The following is a 17,867-nucleotide window of genomic DNA, read 5'->3' as shown; positions in this document are numbered from 1 at the left end:
ATTTATTCCACATTTCGAGAAATTCTTGGCTTTTTTGTATTTTTATTCCTCGAAAAAGGTACCGTTATAGGTGAGTACCCACTGCCCCAGAATTCGAAATAACTGCATAACAACTGGAAATGTAAACTATGCTGGACAAAAAATAGGTAGGGATAATTGCTGAATAGAGATCTATTTGTTCATTGGCACACTAATAAAACGTCAGTCCTAAAACTGACAGTATTCCTAAAATTCTACAAAAAACGTAAGCACTGATACGGGAGGAGGGGGTGGGGGGGATAAAGACAAGAGTGAAGCGAAGCGTGACAATAAGTCACAAAACCGCAACACAAGACGAGAAAGCGTTGTTATAGCGGGGCGAGAAACAACACAGTCAGAGAGCGACATAAGAAGGCGAGAAAGGAGGACAATAACACGATAAGGAACGAGAAAGCTATATTTCCCCCGAGGTTGTAAAATCCAGTTGCAGTAATATTCACAGGTATTTTGTCTTTCATACTGAGAGGAATTAAAGTAAATACCTTTGTAAGGAAATAATACAGAATCTTGTTTGCATGCACCAATGTATATGTTTTGACGTCGTGTAGTAAATCAGCAGGGTTCGCAGGTACTTCACGTTTTCTTTCAGTCAATGGTTCACGCGAAACTCCACTGAAACTAGCGGGCCATTTGTGAAAATTAATTGCCTCGATATTGGACTGTTATGCCCCGAGGGTGTCGACAGTTTACACACGTCAGCATTACACATGGTCTGGTATACGTGCATTCATATTTCTATATGATTAGCCACTGTTTACGTTGTGCAATCGGGCACCTTGCACTTCAGGACGAATACGTGCTCTTCCGATAACTATCATAATTGGGCACTCTTCAGTAAGGAGGGAGGAGACAAACATGACATATGCGGTTAACTTTTCTTAATAAATGGGACACCATCAACGTTAAAAGAATCTTCTGTCATTACTTTGATGCATAAAAAATAACCTGTATAGTTTTAGAGAGTCAGCTGGTTTACCTACGGCCCTATCGATATGTGAGTGCAATAGTACATAGTGGCCTTCAGCCGGTGGATGGAAAAGAGAGGAGGGGGTTTAAGGCCCAATTCTGAGACAGCGACAACATGTGACGGGGAAGCGTTCTGTCACTTGGTATTGCGTTCTCTTCTCATGCTATCATTCTCTCGTCAAAAGGTCTACCTTTTATTGTCTCATGCTATCGTTTTGGGTTGTTTTTTTGTTTGTTTGTTTTTTTGTTTTGTTTTGTTTTGTTTTTTGTTGTTTTTGTTTTGTTTGTTGTTTTTTTTGTTGGTTTTTTTTTTGGGGGGGGTGGGTTTTTTTTGTCCCATATCTGCCTCCGTAAAAGACTTGCACATGTCTCTAAAGTAACAAATGATAGTTTGAATGAACATTACTAAAATACATTTATGAATTTATGTATATGAATAACCGAAAAGCATCCTAGGAGTATTGTCCCCCTTGTCTAGATTTACCTTAAATGATGAAATGACTATATCCACTGGCTTAGCATTCAGTAGATCGTTGTACCCAACCCTCATCTAGACTTGCTTCATTGAAGGATAGAACTCCACGTCGTTCTAACATGTTCTAAGAGTGGAAATAATACCGACCTAATGAATCATATATATACTTCTTGCTGTTAAAAACATCCATGTATCAAGTATTAAAAAGATACGTTGTCATTTACAGTTCTAAAATATATTGGTAAGGATAAGTATTTTTTTTCCCAATAAAACAATATATTACAATCTGACAGAAAATGGTCCCCACTATTGCATATGCTCCAAGAGGAATGTTAATGAAATGTCCAATATGCATAAGGCCTACCCAAATGGACTTCTGTCTTGTTGCACTAGTTCTGTTGTATTACGTATTCTGTGTCTATGTGTCTACTCATTTGAATGAATAATAGACATGTTAAAGACACGATCACCATCCGTGAAGATCAGCAGACGTGAAGATCGACATACATGAAGGTCAACATACGTGAAGATTAACATACATTTGTATGTAAAGATGGACATATGTAAACGTCAACGTACATGAAGATCAACATGCGTACAGGGCGACGTACGTTAAGATCATGAGAAGATCAGCATATACGAGGATCGATATACGTGAAGATCCAAATTCGCGAAGATCATCATATGTAAAGATCGACACGCGTGAAGATCAACATCCATAAAGCTCAACATACGTGAAGATCAACAAACGAAATTGTAAAGGCAAAGAGGAGCAACTTTAGAATGGCAAGCAATCCAAGCTTGACCATACAGCAGGGCTCAAGCTGCAAAAACAATCAGTGAAAAGCTCTCGATTTGACTGGTCCAGGAAATGCTTTTCTGCCAAACTGTCTGGCTCAGTCGTCTTTTGCAGAATTCCATTTTCTTTCAGAAATTGTCTCTCGGAAATGGTTTTACCGCAGTATCTGCAGAATAAATGCTTATAGTATTCTGTTAGTATTAGTTATAGTACATTCAGAGGTCTTTTGTATTGACCTGAATTAGTCTATGTGGCCAGTTCATCCGTTTGTCAGTGGGAATACCATACTTGACTCCCAGCGGTATGAATGGTTATATATTTATTGCAAATATCTAAATACACTATGACAAAGGACTTGATATTGTTAAAAGCGATATTTACCTGACGGTTAGATTTAACACAGGATGTTCAATGACATCCTCGATCGGTTTTCTTTTCATTCCTTCGCCCTGTTCCGTTTCTTCCTCCTTTCTTCCTCCAACTTCTCTCCTCAGTTCATCATTGTTGAGCTCACAGTCCCCCCTATCGCCCATGCTTACAGTTGTCTTCGGAATCCCTACTTCAAGACTTCCAGGAATCCCAGCAGAGTTGACAGTGGTCTCTTCCATGGCAAGTCGCTGGAGTGTCGTATCCTCTAAACTCTGTCAGTGTGTCACCAGCTTGATGTCCCAGCAGACAGTCACCCGTATCGTCGACCTTCCAGACACCATTCTCATTGATAGTACAACTATATAATGCCGAATATTGCTATAGGATTAAATATACGTTTTATGTCCTTTCTGAAGTGCAGTGGTTTATAAGATGCGGTTTTCAATTGTTCATCATCTGCATGTCTTGCGTCGCACTAAATGCACCTGCCCCTTGTATCTGTACTTGTATAGTAAGGCTGTTGACTATTACTTAAGGGTGCAGGTGAACATAATTTAATCAAGTCAGTTAAATACCAATATGAATAAATTATATTCAAAATGCACTCTCACCGCGGGAGTATTAGCTGGCATTGTGAGTCAGTAAAAAGCGCCTCCTCTTATGAAAATTGATGTAACGAAAACGCACCGCCCTCTGTCAGTCACTGACTGTCTACCTATCTTTCAGTCGATATTTAATTCTGTGAGTGTGTGTTTACTTATGTGTGTGCATAGCCTCAGTCCGTTAGCGGATTTATTTTTTATGAGAAACACTGACTGATACAATTGAAAAAAGTACAACAACCAATGAAATGAAAACAACCACAACAATTACAAGCACATAACCATTAAAACTGAATTAAGCATAGCATCCAATGGACCTGAAACAGGCATAACATCCAATACAAAACGTAACAGACATAACATCCAATCAAACTGAAGTAAGCCTAACATCCAATCAAATTAAAACAAGCATGTATCCAATCAAACTGAAGTAAGCCTAACATCCAATCAAATTAAAACAAGCACATAAACAGCTAAAGGAAAGAAAACAAGTTAGAACAACCATCTCCATTACATCATATGCCGGCTGTGAGTTGGTCACGTGTATGATGCATCCCAAGTGCCCAGATTGATGCTCATGGTGTCAGTCACTGGGCTATGTGACTGTTGATTGTTGTTGACCAACATAACCAACCAATCTAAACCAACCAAGCTAAAGCAACCAAGCTGGTACAGAAGATGAAGGCATATTAATTATTCCGGCAGCATGTTAATTGTGTCTCATTAAAACATACCTCTTCGCATGTCCCAATAGTAAACTGGAGAAACTTCAGCACCTTGTGACATGACGGTGGTTTGTGAATAACGACATGGTATAAAGGTGTTATCTGCAGTGTTATTCTATTCGATGGACGTTCTGGTGTTGAAGAGAAGGGCATAGCACATACCGACTTTTCTATTGATTTCATACTGGACCTGCTCATTGTTAACATAAAGATTCCAAATATGCCAAATAAAAGTCGTTTTATCGTCAAGCAGACATGAACATATATGTTGCCAAATTATGCTTATAGCCATCGGGATTGGGCGACAGGTGGTGCCCTACTAAACAAATATGTCACATGTGGACATGCAGTATAAACGTCATCGTCGTAATGGAAGCCCTGCAGTCGTTGCCCTGTTCAGGTTGATGAAGTCAGAACTTGGTGCTTCATTAGTTCAGCATCCACAAATTTTGGTCTGCTGTTTACGCCGATATTATCTTGCTAATGACTACTTGTCTGTTAATAACAGTATTTATTAAAGCAATCCAGTGAGTGACATCATGAGCATCGATCCTGTCGTCTTTAACAAACTTGGTTTGCTGAAGACCAGTTCTAAAACTGACCTTCAGAGGTTGTTCGAGACCAGCGGACGACCTGGAGACGGGACATTTCAGAATTTCCGCAGATAATTCCTGCGAATGGAACTACGGAGGGACGCAAAAAAGTATCAAGTCAAATGACTGTTTACAATTTTCAATAGTAGAGTGGCCATGTGGAACATATGGTAGAGTACAATGTCAGCAGTCATTTTCTTGTGTTCCCCCGCCGCAAAATTGCTGGAAATTGCTAAAAGGCGCGTAAAAATATACTCACTCACTCCTGGCGTGTATACCCTATTCTGACAATGTTGCGCCCATACTGAGAGTTAGTTAGTTGGGTTTTACCCCACTTTTAGCAATATTCCAATAATATCACGACAGGGGACACCAGAAATTAGCTTCACAAGTTGTACCGATGTGGGGAATTGACTACGGGTCTTCGTGACGAGCGAACGCTTTAGCTACGTGGCTACCCCACCTCCCCTCACGGTAAAGAATTGCTGTTTGTTTGTTTGTTTGTTTGATTGATTGATTGATTGATGAGGCGTTCAGGAGGTGCCCAGCAATATGACGGCGGTCTGTAAATGATCGAGTCTGAACCAGACAATCCAGTGACTGACACCATGATCCACGCAGTGGAATACGATGACGTGTCAACCAAGTCAGCGAGCGTGATTATCGGATACCGTTAATTAGGGGTTACTGACGATCATATCTAAAACCGATCTTTACAGGTGCCTGCTATCTGTCAGACGAAATTAAAACATCGAGTCGTTTCTAAACATAGGGTAACGCCAATGGTGCCGAATCTATCTCTTCCTATAATGGTAACATGGTAGATGATGGAATCAACTTTCTTGCTTTGTAAGTACATATATTGTGTAGTCAAACTGAAGTTTATGGTATGATATTGTACATGCTGGTTTCTATGCCTGTCATCGCCATTACTTGTCTACACATGCGATGTTTCAAGAAGATTTTCGCACTTGTGAAGAGCTTGTCAGGTCTTGTATGGTCGCAAAATATATCATTATTATGAGTTCTGAATTTGTCGTCGAAATATACACGTCAATAATAGAACTTCAAACACTTCAAATATCAGAGGTGTCGTCCTGTGCCACAGTGCAACATAAGCCCCGCCCATTCAGTGTATTAGCCAATCAGGAAACTGTGCTTTCCTTGTAGGCGTGGCCTATATTATTCTACTCTATATCGTGTTAGCTACTAATAGTGTTTTGATATCACAAGGTTGCCCATGGTGTCACTGAAAATGGGTGCTGTTGATAAGTCAGTTTGTAAACGAATCAGTCAGGCAGTCAGCCAGTTAGTATGTTTTTTACGCAACTTTTAGCAATCTTCCAGCATTGACACATTATACTTATGTAGGGAACCGAACCTGGATTTCCATCATGACGAGCTGACGGTTTAACCACTAGGCTACCCTACCGGCCGACATGAACATGTGTATAAGGCATTAAATTATATTTTCGATAATAATTTCCATAAGAAACTGAATAAAAATGAACACATTGTCCCATCAAAAGACTTGCCTCGTTGAAGGATCGAATTATCATACAACCATGGGTTTATCATTCAGTACATCCGGGCAACAAGGCAGCGGTGGTCTGTATGTAACAGTTACCCTTGCTCCGATGAATGCTTGGTTGACATCTTTACACCTGAGTTAGTCAGATCATACAGAGCTGCGACGGGCTTTCTATGGCTGGCTGATGCCCTTAAACTGAGTCTATGTCTGACTGCTCTAAACAACAAACATCGTGCATAACAGCTAGACACCGATAGAGTCACTGACTGAGTTTGGTTTTACGCCGCTTTTAGCAATATCCGAGCAATATCACAGTTGGAGAGACCAGAGATCGGCTTCACACACTGTACCCTAGCGGGGAATCGAACCCGGGTCTTCAGGACGTTCGAGCCCCCCTGGATGCCACAGGGACATATATGTCCTTCCTCTACATCCCTCACTTTGAAGTCCAATACAATTCTAAATATACCACGCATATATAAATACTTCACAGTTTTGAATTCTGCGGAAAATTCCCTGTTTCTTGATACCATCCACTATCATCTCAGACCAAGCTAAAGTACTTAAAATTATTTTTCAAAATAGACTTCATCGTAAATGTCGTCAATTTTCAAACTGTACAAAATCGAGATTCACGGCGTTATTTGCAGTATGTTTTGAAATGTGAAAATCGCATAATTACTGGGAGTAATGAATTTCAAAAATAGCATATTAATGATCACTGATGTCAAGTTTTTTTATGTAACCAGTAATGATAATTCTAAAACGTCGCCGATGAACCCAGAATCGGTTGGGATGTTTTCGAAAATACACTTACACAAACGCCAAAGTGCGCTTTCCGCCATATTGGATAGTGTTTACAAAATCACGTTTCGAGAAGGTCGGTATTGAGATGCCTATTACATCATGTATGCTTCATAGCCAGCTGCGACAAATGCATCATTGAATTCCCCAAGCATCTTAGAATCAAATTACAAATGGTCTTTGCCACCAATATCAACGGTCTAGACAAAACGAAATGAAATATACTTGGTATGAAAACGAATGCTGTGCTCGAAAGACAGCGTTTGATTGAAATGTGAACAAAGAAAAATTCCAATTTTACACTGCGTAGCATTTTCGGGAATTTTCCAACATCCAGCCGTCTAATAATTGCTTACAATGGCTCAATACGCTTAGTATATTCAGGGGAAGAGTATCGTTGCAAGAAATAGATGCAATTGAAAATAGATACAATGAAATCATTTGGTAATTCATAAGAAACAATCAAACTTTTAGTGCAGCGTGACGCCATGATTGACGCAAAATCACGCAGAACGACAACGGAACTTATCGGCATTTCTGGCTTCTTCCGTCATTTACAATGTAAACGATAATAACATATAACAATACACAGATAATCAGAATATTCTGATTACTTACATATCACATTTATGTACAAAAGATCCCTGAATCAAGGAAAAAGTCCTCGCAAAATCCTGTGTATCCTTGTCAGCGAAGCCGTCATATTGAAAGAAATCGGTCATCGGTAGTGATGTCACACGTCAACATTGTTGCACATATTAGGCAATTTCTTTGAGGTGAAGGTCGGTTGGACAAGAGTAAACACAATGCCCATACCATTCCGATTGCACTTTTAGTATTGTGATGTATATTTTGCGTATCGTTCAGATATTTTTTCATGAAACTGATTTCAGTATCTACATATGTCCATGTTCAACATCATATCATATGTGGATATAAGGTATGCGTTTTTATTCTTTGAAAGCTTTTGATTGTTTGAATAATATTTACATGGGAAATTGACTCAGTAAGTGTGCCACATTTTAAGCCTCTACACAAGTGTTGGACGATCACACGTAGCCATTACTGCAACATGTGCTTTAGTTCCCGTGATGTACAATATTCAATACTTTGGGACTAATATTGCAGTTTCATATGAACAGATTAATAAACAGCGATTTAATTCCAACTTATAAGTAAAACTGATAATATTAATGAAAATTATGTGTACATTTTATGAAATGAAGGGGCATATACATACTACTATTTAAAGGAATTGTCTTGTTCATTGTATTGGTTTGTGTCGTTTTTATAGACAAAACAATTATGAATATTGATTGACCAGGTGCGAGTTTGTCAAAAACGTTTCATGATTCATTATCATTTTTTTCTATAATAAAGTCAATTCAAATTCGATTAAAATATATCTGATGGCAGAAAATCTAACTCAAACAATATTTATACGAAACTTGTTAAAATGTATAAACCAGGTCATGTCTTAATTTGGACAAGCCTTACGTCCATATTAATTCTAATACTTCTGTACTGAAAAAGCGATCTCTTTGTACCTTTCATTGCACACTTATGAAGTGAAATGATTCATAATCATGATAAGAAAGGTCTATTTCCTAAATGAATACTCAATAAATATTCAGGTGTTGTGAAATTTTTATTTACGCTAAATTGATGCTAGACAGGTGCGCGTGTTGCTCACAATAAGATATGTAGTAAAACCGTGTAATTGTTGATATATTCAAAACACTATTTCAGTGATAAAATCATTCATTTTATATTTTGGCTAAAAGGTGTAGAATTCTGACACAGAAGCCGAGATCTTTTACACATTGAGTGGAAATTAGGTTAGATATATACTAATCAGCAACCAGAGTCGTTTTTCTTCCGACGTCACAAAATGCACAAAATATGCCGTGACGTCAACTAAAATGTCGCATTATTTTCAGTTATTTCATTACATTTGAAAATGTGGCTGTTACTCCGTTAATAATGATACAAAGTTAATAAAAATACATTTACCCAAACAGGAAACTATGGGAATCTAAGAGCTAAAATATGTATCAGATAGGGACATACAAATCGCCATTATACCTGCTTTTTGATGTAGTACACTGGCATCTTTTCTTACAAATTGTGAAACTACCAAAAGGTATCCTCTCACACTGGGGAACTTTGTATTGGAATAGTTTGGTTCACTGTGAATAAAACATAACGAAAATATACTGTCTGTATCCACAGCAAATTCTCTCCATGTGATCGGAGTTACATTGATCTAATGTAAACCATAGCTGAGTTATGCCCCCTTATCTTTATACGCGCATGACTTCTCTGTCGACGTTTGACGTCATAGAAGAAAATCGATTTTTGACATTTATTGCAGGTCATTTTTTATTTTGTGAGTATGACGTTATGCATTAGCACATACATCCATATCACATAACTTATGTCGTTCAGATATCAAGCTGTAGTTTCTTCGCTCACACTTTCCGTAAAGATGCCAAATTAAAAAATCGTAGCAGAGTGCTTTTATTGGTGCACTATTAAAAAAAACGGAGAAATTTACTGTTTTTCAACACACATAAAAGTTTTGGACAACTATAGCAGTGTCTATTTCTCAAACCCAAGAGGTAGCTGCAGTTATATTTATACTAACGGGTAGGAAATTAAATAGACTACATTGCTGTGCAATTTTATAGCTGTACGCAGATCCAGGAACACACCAGCGCAAATCTCGCACAACGTTCACTTTTCAAACCTTACGAAAATGTGCGCCTGAAAAAAACCTCGGCATCCAAGGGGTTAACCACTAGGCTACCCCACCGCCCCCACAAGATATGACGTGTTGGTAATACTTAATGAGTTAATCCTCTGTTATATTGCTCTGCAAGACATGTCATGCAGGCCGATCTGTGTCTTCAGTTCACAGGTTATGTATTCAGTTGACATGGGATCTAGCTGTACAAAAGGATCTTATCGCCTAACCTCTGCCAGTGCATGGACTTAAGATCATCAGTTCACAAAGGGGATTTTTTACTGCGGCACCCTGGCTTGTTTTAACTCGCGTGAACGTGTAATGGTATTTTTACTACCATGCGTTTCTAAAGCTGTTTAAACACAATTACTTAATAGGAAGTTGTGAGAATGGGGATCCGTGTAAAGTGGTCCGCTTCCATGAACGTGGAGTATTTGTTTATATTCACCAGGAAGTTGATGCAATATATTCTGATATTCAGAATGCAGTAGTTAAGCAATGATCACAACGAAACCTTGACACTATTTTGTAAAATATTAAGTTGGTATTGGAGTAAAAGGCAATACGGATGACAACGTCTTGCTAATTGTGTCACAACGTCTCTAGACTATTCTCAATTCTCCTGACGAAGGGGCAAGGAATAGCCCAGAAACGCTGTGATATGCAATAAACAAGAAGCTGGAAATTTCGTAACTGTTTTATTTTTGACAAGTGTACACATCTAATCAAATATGTCTGTTAAAATGGTTCAGTTTCAGTGAGAAAGTATCCTAAAACTTGAAACACTGCTTCAATTTGCGTAGCGATCCTTTGTTTACATGGGTTGTACGGCTCCACGAGCTGTCGTCGAAGCCTAATGGATAGCAAACCATGCAACCGGTTTGAAATATAAAATTAATATGTATTGTCAGAACTTACTGACGCAGTAGCAGAAAAATATTTACGTAACAGTGTAAAGCATTATGAAAACCTCGTCGAATCGCTTGCCTTATGCCAGTCTCGCTTTCAGCATTATTAATGAATGTGCGCATTTGTTTACAAACAGGAGAAAAGTCCGGTCACGTGGCAGTGATGTTATGTCATCGCTGCACTGGAGTGTGTCTGTGTGCGAGACTGCAATATACAGCCTTGTCCCCCAGGAGCTGTTCATCATAATCCTATTAGTAATATGGTCTTGGAAGTACTTCGTGCCAATGGGCGATCCTTTTGCTGCAAGGGGCGTCAACTCTCCCTTTAGAACAAGTGTATATGGATGACAACTTCTTTAATTCTAGAGCACGACTTTTCGATGCATTCATACATGTATACATTTTCGTATCGCAACCTCTAGCTCTAGAATAAAAGATCTCATCTATACATACTTGTTTTATTTGACTTCCAACTCCTAAAAATGCCACTCAAACAAGTAAATCTCTTTGAAATAATGTAAGCGACGGAAAAGCTTCTGGCTCTCCGTCTGGGTCTCGATTCAATGTTCGCTGCGACAACTTTCACCACGCAAAGAGAGAGCCAAGATAAATTCAGAAAAAATCACCTATTCTGTCGTATGGTTTTAACGTATCTTAGATTCATGAAAGATACGCTTTTGAAGTTTGTTTTATAACCGCATTTAATACAAGGCTCACTTACGTCGTTTAATGACCGATCCTAATGTACGCAACAACCCATTGTCCATTAAAGGTCCTCTTAACAGGTGTTTCATGTTTACGAATCATATCTATACATCTTCATATATTTATAGGTATTTTTAATGCGCAATTGGTTTGCGTTAACGCATACAGGTATCAATGACGGCTTTAGGCAGCGAGTGATGGGATTAATTGTTATTTAAAGATCAAAGAACAGTTTCTAATAGTTAGAGGTCCCCTGTAGTTATTTTGAGCCGATAGGGTTGGCGGTCTCTGTAGTAGTGTGACACTGTGTGCTATAATTGTGAACCCGTCAACCACGACGACCGTGCATGTAGTCCCCAGTCTTGAAGTGTTAAGATGAAATGCAAGTACACTATGACACGTTGTTACTATTGAGTAAGTTGTGTTTTGCGCCGACTTTAGCAATATTGCAGCAATATCAAGCGAAGGACACCAGAATTGGGTTACACAGAGTGTGCCCGTTTGGGGAATCGAAACCGGACTTTCAGCATGACGAGCGAACGCTTTAACCATTAGACTACACCACCGTTCCTTGTTAATACCATACTCTAACAGTAACTAGTATCATTGGGGTAATCTGATCAGATCCATCTTAAAGAGATTTCCAGTCGGAATCAGCTTTGCGTACAAAGAATTGAGACCTAATTCTCCATTCTTCCACATCAGCATTAGGATGAAGTTTGTTTAGGTTTGTTTGGTGTTTATCTCCGCATTCAGCAAAATAAAGGCTCTCTGGCGGTGTATAAAACATCGAGTCAGGACCATACAATCCAGTGATCACTGCATGAGCTTTGATCTACGAACATATCATCGTACCCCACTTTCGCAGACTGATGTTCAGGCTGTTCATGACTGGAATATCCAGGTGTCTTACAGAATATCAATACAGCTGGAATATTGCGGCGTAAATCAACAAACAGCTAGACCAACAAAGCGGCGTTCAACTCATTCGCTCTTGTATAAGCCAACAGTCCTGAACGCGACGTCAATGTCGCCGGACTCCTTGTAGCGTAGAATACCTGCAGCATATGAGGCTGATCTGAACATTCTCCATCTCTGTTCATGTGATACTAACAACAAGTCAACACTTGGATTAGATAAGATAAATGTAGTAGAGGACAAAGATGGTTCAACCGGCAACCATAGGTCGTCATGCTCAGTAAAAACATATCTGTTATTGCTATTAAATGAATTGCCATTTTGTGACTTATGTTGAAACAGCACTCGCTGAACCTGTTTATGAAATATAAACTATACGTTTAAGGTGTCTATTGCTGTTCATGATCCGTTTGTGTGATATTTGTGGGACTAGATCAGTATCACTTGAATGGTCAACTGGGACTTTTTGTAGGTCAGGTTTGTGGGTCATTTTCCGAATCAGAACACCAGAACATGTCTGGGATTGCACCTCTTCTTGGGTGAGTGATTTAATGGTGGATATTTGTAAAGCGCCATCGTCCACCCACTGATGTATGCTGATGACGCATTGAAACTGTCTACCGAAGGGGAATAGTTGTTTGTGGGCTTTAAGTCCTTCTTGAAAGAGTACAGGATTGGGACGAGTTTGATTTGGATTGGAAGAAAGTCCATAAGCGGGGCGACAACTGTAGAAAACTTTTCTTTCCAAGAGAGGATAGTCGAGCTTGGGGATGTATCAGCAGATGTTGATTCTGTGAACGTAGCGGAATGGAGGGGCAAGGTTATATGACTGTTATTGACTTGTTTTTTATTACTTTTATTTTTATTTATTTATTTTTTTGCATGAGTAGTTCACCTAATCATGCACTCTCTCCTGACTATAATCCGGACGTCAGACATGGGAGACGAGTCATACCAGACACCCCACTGTAAAAATCCAGTTGAGAAGCAGATGCCATTTTGTGTGCATGCCATATAGTTACTGTCAATCTTTAACATATAATAAAAAATATCTTGCATATTTAACATGAGGGTAAGATAAATAGCTTGTATGCTTCTCTCTCAGGTAATGCGTTTTGATGTACCCCTTTTCATAGCAAAGTCAGGCCTTGCCTACAAGCTTGGGTGACACTACTAGAAATAGGCGTACATCAGAATACATTACCTTCAGGAGAAGCAGACAAGTTGGTGATGGGGAGGTCAGGCCTTTATCCTGTTGGCCACAAAGTCACAAACATTTAAACAAAATGTAAACACAAACAAGTTTATTACCATTTTGAGAATATTTACATTTTATATATCACAATTATTCCAATACTGCAGGAGCTCTGAACACATGCATGCTGTTCTAGAAGGAAAAATACCAATCCAACACCATGTCCATGGCAATGTTCTGTGTGAAGCTCCCTTGATTACAAAGTCATAGAGCATAATTTTTGGTATATTGATGTCCTCAGTCGGAATTTTCTATCGTTTACAAGTGTCAGTCCATTTGATTCAAGTTTGACACCTGCAAAAGACAGAAGATAAATATAAAGGAGAAAAAGGTGTACAACACAATCAATCACATCTGAGGGAAACTCAAACAACTCCCAACTCTTCTAGTACAATTTAGTATATATACTCACTGATGTACCGTGTTTGTATTAATTCCCCTAACAAGGGGCAAGCAATAGCACAGAAACGTAGTGACGTACAATAAAACAGAAGTTGTCATCCATATTGTTACAAGTGTGTATTTTCTGTATATTTTGTTGTTAATTAAGTAATAATTATTATTTGTTCACAATATTTAGTGTCTTGAATAATAATTATGATGGGTCACATTTCATTTTAATAGATGATCAACACTTTTAGGATTCTGGTTTTGGTGAGTTTGCTACATTGCCTTTGTTCTTTGTAATAATTCCAACCATCATAAGGAGATCCTCCCTGTAATTCTGAGCTTGAGTTTTTGGCTATTCACACCCGTCTTTTGACTCATTGCCAAAGCACTCACTCACTCACTCACTCACTCACTCACTCACTCACTCACTCACTCACTCACTCACTCACTCACTCACTCACTCACTCACTCACTCACTCACTCACTCCACTGGATACCCTTGAGCAGTTATGTGAATTAAAAAGATATTGCTGTTTTGCTTGATCCAGTCACAGAAGAGCACCACTTCACCACAAGTCAGATCTCTTCCCTCTTGTATCAGAAACAGTTTTGGATTTCAGCTCCACAAACAATAATACAGTGAAGCCCCGTTAGCCCAGATTCAGTTAATCCAGATCTCTTGCCTCTTGGGAGATTTCAGCTAGTTAACAGTCTAAGCCTAGTTAATTTGCCTTCATAATCCGTAATTCGGTTTCCAGAACCGGATGCTGTAGTAGTAGCTGTAACCAGTCAGTAAAATAAACAGTGAATTGGTTCATTGTCTGGATGCTGGAAGTTGTGCTCATGACCCATAATACCACCTTCAAGCGATGTTTACTTTACTGGCCTCAACCAATGGGTACAATGAACACTTGGTGACAATCAGCTGACAAGATGAACTCTTGATAACTTTTGAGAAATGTCAATTAAGGGTTATTGTTTTAATTAGACATTAAAACCTCCCAACAGAAGTCTAAGTGAGATATCACATCAATACAAAGGCATGGATGACAAGTGAGCTGTTTAGCTATTGGTGAAAGACAGACTTAAAGTGGACTTAAAGTGATTTTGCTTCTTGACAACGCTGCAAGTCACAAATGTGCTTTGCGAAATGTGACCTTGCATTTTATGCCACCAAAAACCATGTGACATATACAACCGATGGATACAGGTATAATTCAGACTTTCAAGGCATACTACAAGAGACTGACTAAGGCAAAGAAATACCTGAAGATTCTGGTGACATGTTTTGAGAAAATCGGCAATGAGATGTCACTCGGTAAAATTACTGATGTGATGAATTCAGTGAGGAAGGTTAAAAACAAACAAAAGCAACCATGAAGGACTTTTTGCTGTGACTGTAATTCATTGTTGTGCTTGATGTTCATTGTGACTGATTCAGTAGTCCGGACAATTTGCAATTGCAACTGGGATGAATTTGTTGAGAAACGCAATCATCGGATTACTGAGGCGCCACTACTGTACATCCCAAACTACACATTTGCAAGCCATCAAACATCTCAGTCGGTCACTCACATGTGGGCGCCATTTTGAATCACTGACTTATGATGCAATGGTGATAGCCCTCCCTAAAATAGTAACATGTGTTCCATATCTCATTGCTTGTTTACAATAGATTTTCAGACATTTTAGCCAATCAAAATAATTGTATTGAGATGTTCACTTCCACTCCAGACTGACTGGCCACTCCTGCTCTTTCAGCTGCCGATTTCAAAATAATTGCTGATGAGTTTTCAGTGTTTCATATAATATTTAATTATTGCTGTCACCTTGAGAGTCTCATCTTTCATGCATAGTAATTGCTACGAGACAGATTGCAACAACAGATTTCCTCCACTGCAGCTTAGAGCTGCATAGTGAACGCTATGTATCTTACCTAAGTCTGACTGACCCTGGACCTAAAGTGTAACAAAGGATTTCCTCCACTGCGACCTATGGAGGTGCTGCATAGTGAACACTGTGTATCTTAGCTTATCTGGACCTACCTCTCACACTGCCTCCCCATCAGGCGTGGACGGGGGTTTGTAGAACGGATGCTTAGCTGCCATCATGTCATTCAGCTTTTTCAGCTCCTCACAGTCAGCCGATACTTTGTTCTTCTACAAAAGAAACTACCTGATTATAACCCTATTACAAACAGATCTCAGAAGAAGAAACAATTCAATTGAATATCATCTGAGATTTCAAACAGCATGGATTGACACTATTTCTAGCAATATTCCTGCCACACTACATCAAGGGACACCAGAGATGGTCTTCAAACATTGTACCCATGTCAAGAAACGAACCAAGGTCATCAGTGTGACAAGTGAACTCTTTAACCACTGGGCTATCCCATGAGGCGACGTAATGAGTGGTGACTTCATCACTTATTGGATAGTGTTGAGTGCTCCTCTTAACATCAATCACTGGTCTGTCTCATCGAGACCTGATAGCAAACAGGTTGTCAATAGATGGTATGAGTGAGTAAGTGGGGAATCTAACCTGGGTCTCCAGCATGATGAGCGAACCCCAAATAGAGAGAATATTGCCAAGTGTCACATTAGACAAGAAACAAGGAAACAAAGAATCAATGTCAAAGCTAACGTACATGCAGACAGACCCTCATGAAACCAGTGCCAAATGTGACATTAGACAAAGAACGAGGAAACAATGAGCTAGTGTCAAGGATGCATGCAGATAGATCCTTATGAGACTGTTGCCAAGTGTCACATTAGACAAGAAACAAGGAAACAAAGAATCAATGTCAAAGCTAACGTACATGCAGACAGACCCTCATGAAACCAGTGCCAAATGTGACATTAGACAAAGAACGAGGAAACAATGAGCTAGTGTCAAGGATGCATGCAGATAGATCCTTATGAGACTGTTGCCAAGTGTCACATTAGACAAGAAACAAGGAAACAAAGAATCAATGTCAAAGCTAACGTACATGCAGACAGACCCTCATGAAACCAGTGCCAAATGTGACATTAGACAAAGAACGAGGAAACAATGAGCTAGTGTCAAGGATGCATGCAGATAGATCCTTATGAGACTGTTGCCAAGTGTCACATTAGACAAGAAACAAGGAAACAAAGAATCAATGTCAAAGCTAACGTACATGCAGACAGACCCTCATGAAACCAGTGCCAAATGTGACATTAGACAAAGAACGAGGAAACAATGAGCTAGTGTCAAGGATGCATGCAGATAGATCCTTATGAGACTGTTGCCAAGTGTCACATTAGACAAGAAACAAGGAAACAAAGAATCAATGTCAAAGCTAACGTACATGCAGACAGACCCTCATGAAACCAGTGCCAAATGTGACATTAGACAAAGAACGAGGAAACAATGAGCTAGTGTCAAGGATGCATGCAGATAGATCCTTATGAGACTGTTGCCAAGTGTCACATTAGACAAGAAACAAGGAAACAAAGAATCAATGTCAAAGCTAACGTACATGCAGACAGACCCTCATGAAACCAGTGCCAAATGTGACATTAGACAAAGAACGAGGAAACAATGAGCTAGTGTCAAGGATGCATGCAGATAGATCCTTATGAGACTGTTGCCAAGTGTCACATTAGACAAGAAACAAGGAAACAAAGAATCAATGTCAAAGCTAACGTACATGCAGACAGACCCTCATGAAACCAGTGCCAAATGTGACATTAGACAAAGAACAAGGAAACAATGAGCTAGTGTCAAGGATGCATGCAGATAGATCCTTATGAGACTGTTGCCAAGTGTCACATTAGACAAGAAACAAGGAAACAAAGAATCAATGTCAAAGCTAACGTACATGCAGACAGACCCTCATGAAACCAGTGCCAAATGTGACATTAGACAAAGAACGAGGAAACAATGAGCTAGTGTCAAGGATGCATGCAGATAGATCCTTATGAGACTGTTGCCAAGTGTCACATTAGACAAGAAACAAGGAAACAAAGAATCAATGTCAAAGCTAACGTACATGCAGACAGACCCTCATGAAACC

At 39.2% G+C, this 17,867-nt stretch overlaps 1 protein-coding gene across 6 annotated transcripts in view; it reads right to left on the bottom strand.

Annotated features, from left to right (window-relative positions):
- Positions 1–13,469: 13,469 nt before the first annotated feature.
- Positions 13,470–17,867, bottom strand: part of LOC137259952 (leucine-rich repeat-containing protein 71-like) — a 64,887-nt gene continuing 60,489 nt past the window's right edge. For all 6 annotated transcript variants that reach the window (XM_067797607.1, XM_067797608.1, XM_067797610.1 and 3 more), the window contains 2 exons: positions 15,871–15,984; positions 13,470–13,729 (listed from right to left, as the gene is read on the bottom strand). In XM_067797607.1, coding sequence (XP_067653708.1) covers positions 15,874–15,984 — 111 coding nt within the window. In that variant the 3' untranslated portion in view covers positions 13,470–13,729; positions 15,871–15,873. The remainder of the gene's footprint in view (positions 13,730–15,870; positions 15,985–17,867) is intronic.

The sequence above is a fragment of the Haliotis asinina genome, chromosome 13 (assembly GCF_037392515.1).
Source record: "Haliotis asinina isolate JCU_RB_2024 chromosome 13, JCU_Hal_asi_v2, whole genome shotgun sequence".
Taxonomy (NCBI): domain Eukaryota; kingdom Metazoa; phylum Mollusca; class Gastropoda; order Lepetellida; family Haliotidae; genus Haliotis; species Haliotis asinina.
The sequence above is the reverse complement of the archived record's forward strand: the minus strand, read 5'-3'. Positions and strand labels throughout refer to the sequence as shown.